Below are 16,878 nucleotides of genomic sequence, written 5' to 3' on the forward strand. Positions count from 1 at the left end.
GCCCGAGGCAGCATTCGAACCTCCGACCGTTGCGGTCGCGCGCTTCCAGACTGTAGCGCCTAGAACCGCTCGGCCACTCTGGCCGGCTCTAGTGGTTACACACTATGTATCAGAATAAAAGGTGAGGTAACGCTACACTCCAAGAGGGTCATATCACGTTAAGACTGCAGGCCCATGATGTCCTTCGAGAATTTTGGATTCGTTGGAGGGGAGAGGACAGAAAGGGGGGGCGTCAAAAGTGAATGAAATTGATTCACGAGGCCCCCTCAGGGTTTTCCGTGTCGATTCTGAGCGTCAGTGTGTTTTAAATATTTTCCTCATTCACCCATAAGAAAACCGCGTGATTTCAACCCCGTGTGTCACAGTTCTGACCTCCAAATTAGAGGCGTAAAGGAAAGGGGTGAAATGAGAGTGATGTGAATTAGGGGGAGGGGGGGGGTGATGACCTTCCGATCATGAGAGAAGTTCACTGTGGCATTTGGCAGAATTGTGGTGAAATTTAGTGCCAGTGTGACATCATTAACTCACTTTAACGCCTCACATGAACTTCCGAGGTCTGGCCCTTTTCTTTTCTGAGGAAGATTGTAGGCATATTTGATGCACGTTTCATTCTTCTGCATCGCAATGGTGGGAAGATGACAGGGTTTCAAATAAAAGATCCCTCAATTCCTTTACGTATAGTATGTCATGATCTCAAAGGTAGCGCACTTCATATAACAAATGCTGTCGAAAATTGAAGACTATGCTCTCTAGGGACGTCCGCATGGAATGGAGGGGAAGGGACAATTGGTAGGACGGGGTGGGAGGGGGGGGGGGGGAAGCAGTGAGGGCAGCTCCCACTAGTGAGGATATGAAAGCGGATCTGTAACACCGGATTTTTATGTCATAGAATAGTTGGAAAATGATGTACTGGGTGGTCACATTCGAGTGCTGTAGTTGGGTTGTATACTTTGTACATCGTAGAACGATGAACAGGAACATAAAAGCTCTACAAGTGAAGCGATGTTTGTTAAGATGCCTAGTTGCGGATGTTTCTCCAACAGGATTCTTTGTATTAGAATAACGTCACAATATGTGTTCGATATAGTCTTCCGACTCATCAATATGGTGCGTCAAAAATATGGCTTGGTCAACAGTTGTTCGCAACGTATCTGCTGCAGTCAGAGGAATACGTCGTCGTAAGCTCGTCCAAAATCCGTCTGGATGCATCCCTGCCTGACACGATCTTTCAGATGTCCACACAACTAGCAGTCACATGAACTGAGGTCGGCGAATCTGGAAGGCAACAACCTTGAAACTCTCTAGAGAAAACGTGGTCGTTACCTAAGGTTTCACCGAGAGAGGTGTCGCTGTGGTTAGCACACTGGACTCGCATTCGAGAGGACAACGGTTGAAACCCGCGTCCGGCCGTCCTGATTTAGGTTTTCCGTGATTTCCCGAAATCGCTTCAGGCAAATGCCAGGGTGGTTCCCTTGAAAGGTCACGACCAACTTCCTTTCCCATCCGTCCATAACCCAATGGACCGATGACCTCGCTGTTTGGTCCCGTGCCCCGAATCAACCAACCCACTAACCTCAAGTTTCTCGAAGCAGATCTTTCACGTGGCAAGTAAAGTGTGCTGTCGTCCCATCTTGCATGATAATGGTGGTGAAAGTAAACAGTGGTGTAGATACAGTTGCATTGTTGCAAAACTGGAGTCAAATTTTGCACAAGGAGGTCCTCATAACGTGAAGATGTCATTATACAACTAAGAGACCTGCGAAAAACGGACCGAAAATGAATGAGTTTGTGAAGCCACACCACATAATTACTTAAGATGGGTGCAGTGGATGTTCCTGCGCTTTTGATGGAGTAGAGCTCCACATGCGACAGTTTTGTACATTCAGGGCTCTGTGCAGACTAAAATCTGCCTCATGCGTCCGAAGAATATTCCCCTGCCACATGCCATCCACTTTAAGGTGCGCCAAAAAAGAAGGGGAAAGTCAAGGCGTTGTAGCCTATCACATCAACTGTTGACCAGGGAAGAGACACTTCCAGTGACACAGCTCGAGTACTAGGTGCAGAATTTGAGAAATGTGCTGCGTAGTCGGCTATAGCTACAGCAACTGCAACAACTGCCGTGGGAATGGGCCAGCTTCCTCTCCCTGCTGCACCAACTAATTCGCTTGTTTCTTCAAATCACTTTATCATGTTCTTTAGCCCATTTATTGACACTCGGCCTCTTCGCAGTTGTTTCTGTCCATATTCCCGCAATGCAGCGCTGCTGTTGCTGCCATTCTAATAAACAACTTTACCAGCACTACACGAATTTTTTTCTCAATAGCCATTGTGTTACGTACGGAAAGTTTCAGCCTTCTTAACCCTTTACAACAACAGTTACTTGTCCGCCGCGGTAGCTGAGTGGTCAGCGTGACAGACTGTCAATCCTAAGGGCCCGGGTTCGATTCCCAGCTGGATCGGAAATTTTCTCCGCTCAGGGACTGGGTGTTGTGCTGTCCTAATCATCATCGTTTCATACCCATCGACGCGCAGGTCGCAGAAGTGGCGTCAAATCGAAAGACCTGCACCAGGCGAACCGTCTACCCGATGGGAGGCCCTAACCACACGACATTTCCAACAGTTACTTCACAGGAGAAATCTTCAAGCGTAGCCAAGTGACAAACAATATATTGACGTCAAAGTAGAAAACTGTTCAAATTCTAACTCCTTACAGCATCATATTTTCATCTGTTGGCAGGTCAAAGAATAATTCAGATTTTGGCATAAACTGTACAGTTTTATGTTACGCATTACCCTACATGTCGTGCTTGAGGAAGAATATGATGTAACTTCCATATAAATCGATTTAAAAGTCGATGTTGTAGTTTATGGCAGTGGCCCAAATGCTCAATGAAAATGATAGCCATACAAATTTTTTGCAGCCAGAAGTCCGCAGCTCGTGGTCGTGCGGTAGCGTTCTCGCTTCCCACGCCCGGGTTCCCGGGTTCGATTTCCGGCGGGGTCAGGGATTTTCTCTGCCTCGTGATGACTGGGTGTTGTGTGATGTCCTTAGGTTTAGTGAGTTTTAAGTAGTTCTAGGGGACTGATGACCATAACTGTTAAGTCCAATAGTGCTCAGAGCCATTTGAACTATTTCTTACAGCCAGAAAAACAATTAATTGAGAGAACTGGGATTATGACGCGACCAACAGAAAGTAACGTAAATGCCGAGAAGGTAAAATCTGAGGAAGTACACAGATTTTAGTATCATTATATTGTTAGCTTGTTTATGTTTATAATACTGATCAGGTACTAAATGTGCACAATACGAAATAAACAGCTAACAATGAGCAGGTAACGATGTCCTAAGCACTTGTAAATCACATGTACGTGAAAACCTACGGGCGAACCTGATTCAAACACAGGTAACAGAGTTATATGCAATTGCAGGCTTTCTCGGCGTATTTCAGCTATGACATCTTCACGGGTTATCATCCGAGTGGCGTCGTCTTCCAGTCGCAACATTTCAGTGGATTGCGTATCCATCATCTTCGCCTGAAGATGATGAATACGCAGTCCATTGAAACGTTGCAACTAGAATACGACGCCACTCGGCTGATAACCCGTGAAGATTTCATAGAGGTAACACAGCTGTACACTCAGTGGTACCTCCTACTGTCACGCAATGCGCTAGGTCTTTGTGATGAACACGAATGCAATCTGACAACGTTCGTTCTCCTCGGAACCTCCACACGAGGATATGACCATCGTGTCCGTCGCAGAACCGGGACTGGTACGAAAAGGTGGCGTGGTGCCGCTTTTGTGCACACACTTGTAGTTGGGCGCAATCCCGTGTGCGCCTTTCTGCTATCTTGTTAAGGCAGGATGTAACGACAGTCCTCGTGCTCCAGGTGTTATGACTAGACGAAATTACAAGCGTATGAGAAACTGGGTTTTTCGATTGCTCTGGGAGATAGCTTAACGCAGCTACAACGTATTACTAAAAGAAAAACGGTGATGTATCAGAATGCTGCTGTAATTGTTAACTGACAGATGTTTTACATTAGAAAGGTGCCTAATTCGGAATTACCGCCATCTTCAAGCTATCTGCAACCAAATACGCTTTGTTAAAAGTTGTAACATTATAACTAGTAATAATTTTGTTTTGTTGTACGCTACCACTTACTTACATATTTCTACACCTACATCTACATTGATACTCCGCAAGCCACCCAACGGTGTGTGGCGGAGGGCACTTTACATGCCACTGTCATTACCTCCCTTTCCTGTTCCAGTCGCGTATGGTTCGCGGGAAGAACGACTGTCTGAAAGCCTCCGTGCGCCCTCTAATCTCTCTAATTTTACATTCGTGATCTCCTCGGGAGGTATAAGTAGGGGGAAGCAATATATTCGATACCTCATCCAGAAACGCACCTCTCGAAACCTGGCGAGCAAGCTACACCGCGATGCAGAGCGCCTCTCTTGCAGAGTCTGCCACTTGAGTTTATTAAACATCTCCGTAACGCTATCACGGTTACCAAATATCCCGGTGACGAAACGCGCCGCTCTTCTTTGGATCTTCTCTATCTCCTCCGTCAACCCGATCTGGTACGGATCCCACACTGATGAGCAATACTCAAGTATTGGTCGAACGAGTGTTTTGTAAGCCACCTCCTTTGTTGATGGACTACATTTTCTAAGCACTCTCCCAATGAATCTCAACCTGGTACCCGCCTTACCAACAACTAATTTTATATGATCATTCCACTTCAAATCGTTCCGCACGCATACTCCCAGATATTTTACAGTAGTAACTGCTACCAGTGTTTGTTCCGCTATCATATAATCATACAATAAAGGATCCTTCTTTCTATGTATTCGCAATACATTACATTTGTCTATGTTAAGGGTCAGTTGCCACTCCTTGCACCAAGTGCCTATCCGCTGCAGATCTTCCTGCATTTCGCTACAATTTTCTAATGCTGCAACTTCTCTGTATACTACAGCATCATCCGCGAAAAGCCGCATGGAACTTCCGACACTATCTACTAAGTCATTTATATATATTGTGAAAAGCAATGGTCCCATAACACTCGTGGCGCTGTCGCTGTCTTGTATTCTTATTACTGCATAGGGCGTTTCCCAATACAGCCAGATTTTTTAAAATATTTAACGTAATAATTTATATTAATTACTGTTATTAGCAAATGCAAGCTAGGTCTTTTATCGCTTGTATATACTGTTGTGGTTTTGACAGCTACGATTGACAGCAACTGCAGCCATGCTGTATGGTTCAGTTTGTTCCTTCCTTTGTCAACGTATTGTAATTATCTGTGGAGTGGTATTAAAATGTTTATGTTTTTGTAGAGCGTATATACCTGCGTTTTTATTTTATCAAGACTAACACGAATTGAGCACTATTACTTCAGTGCCGTTATCTACTACATTTTTTATCTACCCACCCCATCCTCCCCATGAATCATGGACCTTGCCGTTGGTGGGGGGGATGCGTGAAGAATTTGATAATGCACTGAAGACTTAAATCGAAACAAGGCCCTTGGAGTAGACAAAATTCCATTAGAGCTACTGATAGCCTTGGGAGAGCCAGCCAAGACAAAACTGCTCCGTCTGGTGAGCAAGATACACGAGACAGGAGAAATACTCTTAGAATTCAAGAAGTATATAATAACCTCATTACAGAGTAAGCAAGTGCTGACAGTTGAGAAAATTACCAAACTATCAGTTATTAATTCACGGCTGCAAAATACTAACACGAATTCTTTACACGCGAATGGAAAGACTGGTAGAAGCCGACCTTGTGGAATTTCAGTTTGGATTTCGGAGAAATGTAGTAACACGGGAGGCAATACTGACCCTACGACTTCTCCTAGAAGATAGGTTAAGGAAAGGCCAACCTACGTTGATAGTATTTGTACTCTTAGAGAAAGCTTGTGACAAAGTTGACTGGAATACTCTCTTTCAAATGCTAAAAGTGGAAGGGGTAAAAAGCAGACAGTGAAAGGCTATTTACAATTTGCACAGAAACCAGATGACAGTTATAAGAGTTGGGGAGGGGGGGGGGGGGGGGGACGAAAAGGAAGCAGTGGTTGCGAAGAGAGTGAGACAGGGTTGTAGCGTATCCCCCATGTTATTCATTGTGAGCCGCGCGGGGCAGCCGCGCGGTGTCAGGCGTCCTGTTCGTGCGGCTTCCCCCGTTAAAGGTTCGAGTCCTCCCTGGGAAATGAGTGTGTGTGTTGTCCTCATCGTAAGTTAGTTTATGTTAGTTAAGTAGTGTGTAAGCTTGGGGGTCGATGACCTCAGCAGTTTGGTCCCATAAGATCTTACCACAAATTTCAAATTATATTCGATCTGTATACTTAGCAAGCAGTAAAGGAAACAACAGAAAAATTTGGAGTAGGAATTAAAATCCATGGAGAAGAAATAAAAACTTTGAGGTTTGTCAGCGACATTGCAATTCTGTTAGAGACAGCAAAGGACTTGGAGGATCAGCTGGACGGAATGGTCAGTGTCTTGAAAGGACGATGTAAGATGAACATCAAACAAAGCAAAACGAGGCTAATGGAATGTTGTCCAATTAAATCAAGTGACGCTGAGGGAATTAGAATAGGAAAGAAGAGACTTAAAGTAGTAAAGGAGTTTCGCTATTTAGGGAGGAAAAAAATTGATGATGGTCGAAGTAGAGAGGATGTAAAATGTAGACTGGCAATGGCAAGGACAGCGTTTCTGAAGAAGAGAAATTTGTTAACATCGAGTGTGGATTTAAGTGTCAGGAAGTCGTTTCTGAAAGTATTTGAATGGAGTGTAGACATGTATGGAAGTGAGAAATTGACAGTAAAAAGTTTAGATAAGAAGAGAATTGAAGTTTTTCAAATATGGTGCTACAGAAGAATGGTCATAGATCACGTAACTAATGAGGAGGAATTGAATAGAATTGCCGGCCGAAGTGGCCGTGCGGTTAAAGGCGCTGCAGTCTGGAACCGCAAGACCGCTACGGTCGCAGGTTCGAATCCTGCCTCGGGCATGGATGTTTGTGATGTCCTTAGGTTAGTTAGGTTTAACTAGTTCTAAGTTCTAGGGCACTGGTGACCTCAGCAGTAGAGTCCCATAGTGCTCAGAGCCATTTGAACCATTTGAATAGAATTGGGGGGGGGGGGGGGGAAGAGAAGTTTGTGGTACAACCTGACTAAAAGAAGGGATCGGTTGGTGGACACATTCTGAGGCATCAAGGGCTCACCAATTTAGTATTGGAGGGAATCGTGGGAGGTAAAAATCGTAGAGGAAGACCAAGAGATGAATACAGTAAGCAGATTCAGAGGGATGAAGAGGCTTGCACAGGAAAGAGTAGCGTGGAGAGCTGCATGAAACCAGTCTTTGGACTGAATACCACAACAACAGCAACAACAACAACAAAGTTATCCAGAAAATGATGTCATTGCAAAATATTTACCATGCTGCGGACTCATGAGAAAACAGAATACAAATTAGTAGTCTCTTTATTACATGAATGATACTTTTCAGTTGATGCCACAATGGGCAACTTGCGTGTCAATGATGAGGATTAGACAACACCCAGGCCCCGACGTGGCCGGTAATCGAACCCAGGCCTGCTGGTTGTCAATAGACGTGCTGACCACTCAGCTAAGGAGGTGGACATTTAATGCACTAATTAACACTCTCTTCTCTTGAAGTAGAACGTTTTATATTTACAAAAAAGTTCATTTCCACTGGAGACTTGAATAACTCAACTCAATGATGTTGACTGCTTCAGCTGAGATGTAGCGTTTCCATGCTCGGCTCTAGATTGACCCCTTTGTGAGGGTGCTGCTGTGGTCAGAGAGAGACACTTACAGGGCTTGTGTCACTTCAGTGTGTTTCATAACGGCTGTAGACGCCGCGGTGCCTGTTCCTTCGGACATGCATATTCGAAGGAACACTGCTTCGTATTTCTGAACAGCGCCTACACTGCAGTATCGTATTTATCCGCCGACACCGGGCAAGCGACGTTCAGTTAAAATGTCTCCCCTGTATGGGAATATACATAATGTACACGGTGTTTCAAAAATGGCCGGTATATTTGAAACGGCAATAAAAACTAAACGAGCAGCGATAGAAATACACCGTTTGTTGCAATATGCTTGGGACAACAGTACATTTTCAGGCAGACAAACTTTCGAAATTACAGTACTTACAATTTTCAACAACAAATGGCACTGCAAGTGATGTGAAAGATATAGAAGACAACGCAGTCTGTGGGTGCGCCTTTCTGTACGTCGTCTTTCTGCTGTAAGCGTGTGCTGTTCACAACGTGCAAGTGTGCTGCAGACAACATGGTTTATTCCTTAGAACAGAGGATTTTTCTGGTGTTGGAATTCCACCGCCTAGAACACAGTGTTGTTGCAACAAGACGAAGTTTTCAACGGAGGTTTAATGTAACCAAAGGACCGAAAAGCGATACAATAAAGGATCTGTTTGAAAAATTTCAATGGACTGGGAACGTGACGGATGAACGTGCTGGAAAGGTAGGGCGACTGCGTACGGCAACCACAGAGGGCAACACGCAGCTAGTGCAGCAGGTGATCCGACAGCGGCCTCGGGTTTCCGTTCGCCGTGTTGCAGCTGCGGTCCAAATGACGCCAACGTCCACATATCGTCTCATGCGCCAGAGTTTACACCTCTATCCGTACAAAATTCAAACGTGGCAACCCCTCAGCGCCGCTACCATTGCTGCACGAGAGACATTCGCTAACGATATAGTGCACAGGATTGATGACGGCGATATGCATGTGGACAGAATTTGGTTTACTGACAAAGCTTATTTTTACCTGGACGGCTTCGTCAATAAACAGAACTGGCGCATATGGGGAACCGAAAAGCCCCATGTTGCAGTCCCATCGTCCCTGCATCCTCAAAAAGTACTGGTCTGGGCCGCCATTTCTTCCAAAGGAATCATTGGCCCATTTTTCAGATCCGAAACGATTACTGCATCTCGCTATCTGGACATTCTTCGTGAATTTGTGGCGGTACAAACTGCCTTAGACGACACTGCGAACACCTCGTGGTTTATGCAAGATGGTGCCCGGCCACATCGCACGGCCGACGTCTTTAATTTCCTGAATGAATATTTCGATGATCGTGTGATTGCTTTGGGCTATCCGAAACATACAGGAGGCGGCGTGGATTGGCCTCCCTATTCGCCAGACATGAACCCCTGTGACTTCTTTCTGTGGGGACACTTGAAAGACCAGGTGTACCGCCAGAATCCAGAAACAATTGAACAGCTGAAGCAGTACATCTCATCTGCATGTGAAGCCATTCCGCCAGACACGTTGTCAAAGGTTTCGGGTAATTTCATTCAGAGACTACGCCATAATATTGCTACGCATGGTGGATATGTGGAAAATATCGTACTATAGAGTTTCCCAGACCGCAGCGCCATCTGTTGTTGAAAATTGTATCTACTGTAATTTCGAAAGTTTGTCTGCCTGAAAATGTACTGTTGTCCCAAGCATATTGCAACAAACGGTGTATTTCTATCGCTGCTCATTTAGTTTTTATTGCCGTTTCAAATACACCGGTCATTTTTGAAACACCCTGTATGTACGAGTACAGGTTACTGAACCATGTTTAACGACATACGGAGGTTTGTGTCTGGCCGTGAGTTATGCTCGGCAAGCGGGAATTCCGGGTTAGAGTCACGGCAAGGAAAAAAATTGAATTGAAGTCATTCCATTATACAGCTGATGGGTGTCCGTATTCGCAATTGCGAATACAATTCGTAACAGCTGCAGTCGCCGCGACGCCTGTTCCTTTGGACATGCATGCACGTGCAAATGAACTTTGCATCGTATTTGCGGACAACACAGGCACTGCAATAGCGTATGTTACGTAAGAGACCCGAAAGCTGATAGTAGGAGCATTAACGATCGAGATCAAAAAATTCACAGCACAGACTATTTCTGCACGACAGTTGTCACCATATTCTCCTATAAAACTCGTGTGCTTGCAACTATCCACAAGTTGCCTCATTATCTAAACTGTTTTTATGTCATCTCTTCATTTGAGTAATATCAACATCATTGCAGAATATATAGTTGAGCAAGACTTCATTTCGACTCACCCTACCAGCCTACTGAAGACACTCATCTGGTAAATGACGATGAACTTCGCAATCTTATACGGGATCTGACAGGGACAAAGCAAAAGAACAGATGCGAAAGAGTTACATTTGCTTACGCTGAGTACTACGACGCCACACTTTCAAAAGAGACAAACATTAAGTATTTGTACAGTTGGTTTCAGCGAGTGGCACCTTTTGCTATTCCGGAGAATTCAAAGATTACGCGGGATTGAACTCAGCTTTGAAGCGTGTGGAGAATTGCGACTGTCCATCTAGGCAACACCGAAGACAGAATTATTACTCAACGGCAATAGACCCTCATCATTGTCAGTTGGAAATTTGTCTGGACTGAAAGCCACTTAGTGAAACTATACGCTACTGTGAATACAACTGGAGTAACTATTGATTTGAAAACAATCGCTGTTCTATCTGTGACTTCTTTCTTTTTGCGGTAAGTTCCTACGGAATCAAACTGCTGAGGTCATCGGTCCTTGGGCTTACACACTACTTAAACTAACTTACGCTAAGGACAACACACACACACACACACCCAAGCCCGAGGGAGGACTCGAACCTCCGACGGTCAGAGCCACCGAACCGTAGCAAGGTGCCTCAGACCTCGCGGCTACTCTGGGCGGTTATCTGTGAATGGGACGGCAGTGATAGAAAACATTATTAAATAAAGGAAAAACTGATGAAGGGAGTTATAATGTAGCGAGGTAGTAAATGACCTTAAAGACCGACGGTTGAGTGTGACATAGTTGTCATGCCAGCCCTCCATGTAAATCTGGGGCTCATGACGAATTTCATTAAGGCCCTGGAGTCTGGACAGACTCATATACTTTAAAATGCCTATGAAACAAATTTCTTGAGTTCAGTAATGCGAAAGATGATAGGTTCACAAGGGAGATGGTTGTGTGGTGCCGTGATCTACGCATGGATGCCATTCAATTTACTTGTGTCCAACTTCCTTGGAACTTATAAATCTAGTTACTGTGTAAAAGTTGTTCCGAAGTGCATTATTGGGTGCAGACAACTCAGTTGCAACATGTCCTTCCGAATTCGTCTTCTGATCTCAGGTTCAATCAACAATTGGCAAGGCAAACTTTTTCAACAAGACACCTCAGTTTCATTCACCACGTCATGGACACATCCGAACACGGTAATTCCTTTCTGCCGTTCTGTCGCATGTCCACGTCAAACCACTGAACTGCACTGATTCCTTACAACAACCGACTGGCACATGCACAGCCCTTCACTGCCATAAATTACATCACCAGTGGTGAGACCGCATGAGTGCCTGATATCATTTCTACGTTCGTACAGTGCTCCAAAGCTATTGGTGGCCTCTTTCAAAGAACAGTGGGCTGACTAAAGTTTGGTACAACTAGCTTATTTCCTATGCATACACAGTGCTCATTACTTCATCAAGTAGTAGTAAATGGTCTAGTGAAGCTATTGCTTTGTGGCGTTTGCTTTGTTACTGTATTACACTTATACAAGTGATAAATTTCTCATATCTCAAGAGCTGTAGGTAATAAAAGCAAATGGTTTGCGTACTGTAATCCTCAATGTGTAAGTTGCTTTAGAAACTGCACAAAAATATGCCTGGGAACGGCCTTGCCCCAGTGGTAACACCTGTTCCCGTCAGATCACCGAAATTAAGTGCTTTCGGGTTGGCCTACCAGTTGGTGGGTGACCATCCGGTCTGCCGAGCGCTGTTGGCAGGCGGGGTGCACTCAGCCGTCGTGAGGCAAACTGAGGAGCTACTTGACTGAGAAGTAGCGGCTCCGCCGTCGTAAACTGACATAGGGCCGGGAGAGCGGTGCGCTGACCACATGCCTCTCCATATCAACATCCAGTGACGCCTGTGGGCTGAGGATGACACGGCGGCTGGTAGTTATCGTTGGGCGCTCATGGCCTGTTCGGGAGGAGTTAGGTTTTTTCCTTTCTTTTTTTTTTAGTAACATACATTATGTGATAAAAACTATCCGGCACACCTGTGTAATACAGAATAGATCACTAGACATTATGATCCGCCATTATACAAGGAGGCTGGGAGTACTGCGTTGTCAATCGAGAAGGAATAACTACAGAACATGTCGGTCAGGAGAGCTGTGACTTGAACATGGACTAGTCACTGCATCCCACCCGAGTAACAAATCCAGCAGGGATACGCTATAACTCCGTCATTCGATTGATTGTGAAGTGAATCGTAAAGAAACAAATGAAGTTAATGAAGATCAGGCAGATCTCATCTATCGATGGACAATGGTCGTAAAAAAAATCGCATGAAATCAGTGGTAGGAATAACCCGTGAGTTCTGGAGTGTCACCAACAATACAGCTGCCCCAATGACTGTCTGTAGTGAGTTAAAAAGAGTGGGGCAGAACAGTCGAGAAGCTCCTCCTAGGCCAAGTATTTATGTAGTCAATGCTAAGCGACGCTTGGGATGCTTGGGACGCTGGCTTGAAACGAGGGATTTGTAGCGATGAATCACGCTATGCCCTGCGGTAACCCGGTAGAACGGTTTGGGTTTTGTGGATGTGTGGATAACGCTAGCTGCCATTATGTATAGAGCCAACAGCGAAGTACTCTGGGGGTGGCGTTTTAATATGAGGGTCATTTTCGTAGTTAGGATGGGTTCCCCTTATTATGCTTAAGGGAGGTAGGACGTCAAACGGGCAGATTTGGAGCGGGCGAGGCATCACAGGACATTTTAATTTCCACTGTCTCTACTTTTACAAATAAATTCATAAAATTCTCTCAGCATGACCAGGAAGGATTCAGGATTCACACTCATAACAGTGGAATTTAAAAAATATAACAAAATATTTTTTTACATGTGAAATTTCATCTTTTTCACTTACTTTTGGCTGTATTTGTTGCTATAGGTACACTTTTCTTCGTAAGTGAGAGAGATTAAAAAAAAAATGTTAAAACGTGTGTGACATCTTATGGGACTTAACTGCTAAGGTCATCAGTCCCTAAGCTTACACACTACTTAACCTAAATTATCCTAAGGACAAACACACACACCCATGCCCAAGGGAGGATTCGAACCTCCGCCGGGACCAGCTGCGCAGTCCGTGACTGCAGCGCCTTACCACACTCAGCTAATCCCACGCGGCTAGAGAGATTCTTCGATGAGTTTTGCACAACATAAAAACCATACTTACAGGTGTATGAAGTTTTAGAATTTTTCAAATCCATTCAAATCTGTGGTAAAAATTTAGATAATTAACTGTAAAATTTGAGTTTTTTCTAAACATGAAGTTTAAAATGTAAGAGCTCATTCATTTTTCACAAGTTAAATAAATTCTAGAGTGTCATACACCTATAAGTAAGGTTTGTATGCTGTACGAAGAAAAGTGTACCTATAACAAAAAATGCAGCCAACAGGAAATGAAAAAAAAATGAAATTTCACATGTACAAAAAAAATGTTGTAGTTTTGAACTTCCACAGCTATGAGTATGCATCTCGAATAGTTCCTGGTCTTTCTGACAAAGTTTTTGAATTTATTTATAAAAAGTATAGACAGTGGCACTTAAAATGTCCTGTGGTGCTTCTCCTACTTGAAGTCGGCCAGTTTGACGTCCTACCCCCTTAAGAAAGCGCTAAATGAGGAATGATCTGAACACATTACAGCATTGCGTACTGTGTACAGTACAGGAACTCTTCGGAGACAGTGATCTGAACACATTACAGTATTGTGTACTGTGTACAGTACAGGAACTCTTCGGAGACAATGATCTGAACACATTACAGCATTGCGTACTGTGTACAGTACAGGAACTCTTCGGAGACAGTGATCGTATCAGCCTGACAAAACATAAAGCAACATCTGTGAGGCAATGGTTTGTGAATAATAGCATACCTGAAATGGAAGTCCTGTCGAGAGTTTCCATTGGAACATAATGGATCACCTTTGGAATGGAAATGAACTGAAATCTGTGCGACGGCCGGGACTCGAACCCAGATCTCTTTGCTTATCAGGGAGAAATGCTGATCAGAGCACAACCACTTGTTTTCCCCATAAATTGTCACTATTGCCAGAGCTCTCCGCCGTTGGAAAGCTTATAGATCATATAATTAAATTTTCGCCGAGACATTTAAGTCTTATCTTTACCTACGATAGTGATGGAAGCTAAAGAAGTGAATTAAAATTTGTGCGACAGCCGGGATTTGAACCCACGTGTTCTTGCTTACTAGGCAGAAATGCTGACCATTACATCATTGCAGCACTATGGTCAATATTCCTGCAGGACCTAGCCAGCTGAAGATATGGATTGAAGTGTGTGTTGGGGAGGGGATTCGACTTGGGTTGTTCGTGCAGTGACCTTGACCATAGTGCAGCAGTGATGTAATATTGAGCATTTTCTCTCCTGTAAGAATGAAGACCAGGTTTCGAGTCCTGGCCGTGACATAAATTTTAAATCATTTCTTCGGCTTCCATCATTATTGTAGGTATATGTCTTGCGGAAAATTTAATTATTAGATATATAAGATCACCGTTGGTACGAGTCAAAATGTCTTCCTCGTTCCAGACCACAGCGAACAACATGACTATCTTCAGGGCTACCATTCCTGCACAGACATTCAGACATCTCATTGACAGTATCCCCAGCAGAGCTCAAGCAGTTGTAAAGGCGAAGAGTGGGCACCCCCATGTTTATGCTCGTAAGAGGCATCTCAGTGCTTTTTTATCAGATTACAATTCTTCAATGTCTAGAGTTATATATTTGTGTAAACTGTGTTAAATTTTTTGCCTGCGGCAGAGTTTACTGCAAGTGTGTGGTTGGCATGTGCAGAGGTCGCGGTCCAACGCCAGCCAGGTGACTCTGCACAACGTGGACCTGGAGGCGTCCGGCCGCTACCGCTGCGAGGTGTCCGGGGAGGCGCCGGCCTTCAGGACTGTCTCGGAGCACGGCGACATGCTCGTCGTCGGTGAGTCTGCCGCACGCGCCAACACATTCGCCAAGCGCTCACTTCTTGCTTCTAGTGCCAGTCGAGACTAATTCTGCTACGAAGGATGTAGTTGTTGCTGGTATACACAACAGGCCTGCTGGTACTCATACCAACTTCGTACAGGAATAATGTTATTCTGTCAAGGTGCATTTACACTACGCGAAACAGTTCATTATTGAAGTTGAAATAAGTGGTTGTTGAAATAAGTGGTTCATGTAATGTTAAAACAACAGCTGATTCCTCAAACTGGGGGGGGGATATCAAGTACGGGGTCCCACAGCGTTCGGTCTTAGGTCCTTTACTGTTCTTGATATACGTTAATGACTTACCATTCCACATTGATGAAGATGCAAAGTTAATTCCTTTTGCTGATGATGCAAGTATAGTAATAACATCCAAAAACCAAGAACTAAGTGATGTAATTGTAAATCATGTTTTTCACAAAATTATTAAGTGGTTCTCAGCAAACGGACTCTCTTTAAATTTTGATAAAACCCAGTATATACGGTTCCGTACAGTAAATGGCACAACTCCAGTAATAAGTACAGACTTTGAACAGAAGTCTGTAGCTAAGGTAGAATTTTCCAAATTTTTAGGTGTCTCCATTGATGAGAGGTTAACCTGGAAGCAACACATTGATGGTCTGCTGAAACATCTGAGTTCAGCTACGTATGCTATTAGGGTTATTGCAAATTTTGGTGATAAGAATCTCAGTAAATTAGCTTACTATGCCTACCTTCATTCACTGCTTTCGTATGGCATCATATTCTGGGGTAGTTCATCGTTGAGCAGAAAAGTATTCATTGCTCAAAAACGTGTAATCAGAATAATTGCTGGAGCCCACCCACGGTCATCCAGCAGACATATATTTAAGGATCTAGGGATCCTCACAGTAACCTCACAGTATATATATATATTCACTTATGAAATTTGTTGTTAATAATCCAACCCAGTTCAAAAGTAATAGCATTGTGCATAACTATAACACCAGGAGAAAGGATGATCTTCACTATGCAGGGTTAAATCTGACTTTGGCACAGAAAGGGGTAAATTATGCTGCCACAAAAGTCTTTGGTCACCTACCAAACAGCATCAAAAGCCTGGCAGATAGCCAACTAACATTTAAAAATAAATTAAAAGAATTTCTAGATGACAACTCCTTCTACTCATTGGCTGAATTTTTAGATATAAATTAAGTGAAAAACTTAAACATTAGTGTCATGCAATATCTTGTGTAATGTAATATCTTGTACAGACATCTTTTATTAACCTGACACGTTCCACATCATTACGAAGTGTCGTATTCATGATCTATGGAACAAGTATTAATCTAATCTAATTGGTCGCAGCAGCGAAACGTGTTTCGAGAGGATGTATCGCAAGGAGACAGACTTCTATTCTATAACGGAAGCGCGTCAGATAGACATTCTTCGGTGCAAGGGAGTGAAGCAAGAGGAATGAGTCCGTTCCAAACAGAAGGATATGTATAAAAACTATTCGTTTTCGTGATATTCCAAACAAATCTCCCATCTCAACCAGGCCAAAAGGGAGGATACATTCGACATAATGAACGAGATCTTTCAGTAATCAGTTGTACAATCTCAGAAGCAGAACCTAGTGTGTCTCCTACCAGCAGGAACAAGGAACAAGGGACCGATGACCTAGCAGTTTGGTCCCTTCCCCCTCTCTTTTATGCCAACTAACCAACCATTAAAAATCTTTCCCAGTAAATACGGGTTTCTAACTCCATCAGTAATGACATCGTTTCATTCTGTCATTCATTTCCTCTTTC

The 16,878-nt window shown here is 43.8% G+C and overlaps 1 protein-coding gene across 1 annotated transcript in view; it reads left to right on the forward strand.

The window, feature by feature from the left end:
- LOC124802834 overlaps positions 1–16,878 on the forward strand; it is a 237,616-nt gene that overhangs the window by 24,367 nt on the left and 196,371 nt on the right. Inside the window, exon 3 of the mRNA XM_047263845.1 lies at positions 14,930–15,065. Coding sequence (XP_047119801.1) covers positions 14,930–15,065 — 136 coding nt within the window. The remainder of the gene's footprint in view (positions 1–14,929; positions 15,066–16,878) is intronic.

This window comes from Schistocerca piceifrons, chromosome 6 (assembly GCF_021461385.2).
Source record: "Schistocerca piceifrons isolate TAMUIC-IGC-003096 chromosome 6, iqSchPice1.1, whole genome shotgun sequence".
Classification (NCBI taxonomy): domain Eukaryota; kingdom Metazoa; phylum Arthropoda; class Insecta; order Orthoptera; family Acrididae; genus Schistocerca; species Schistocerca piceifrons.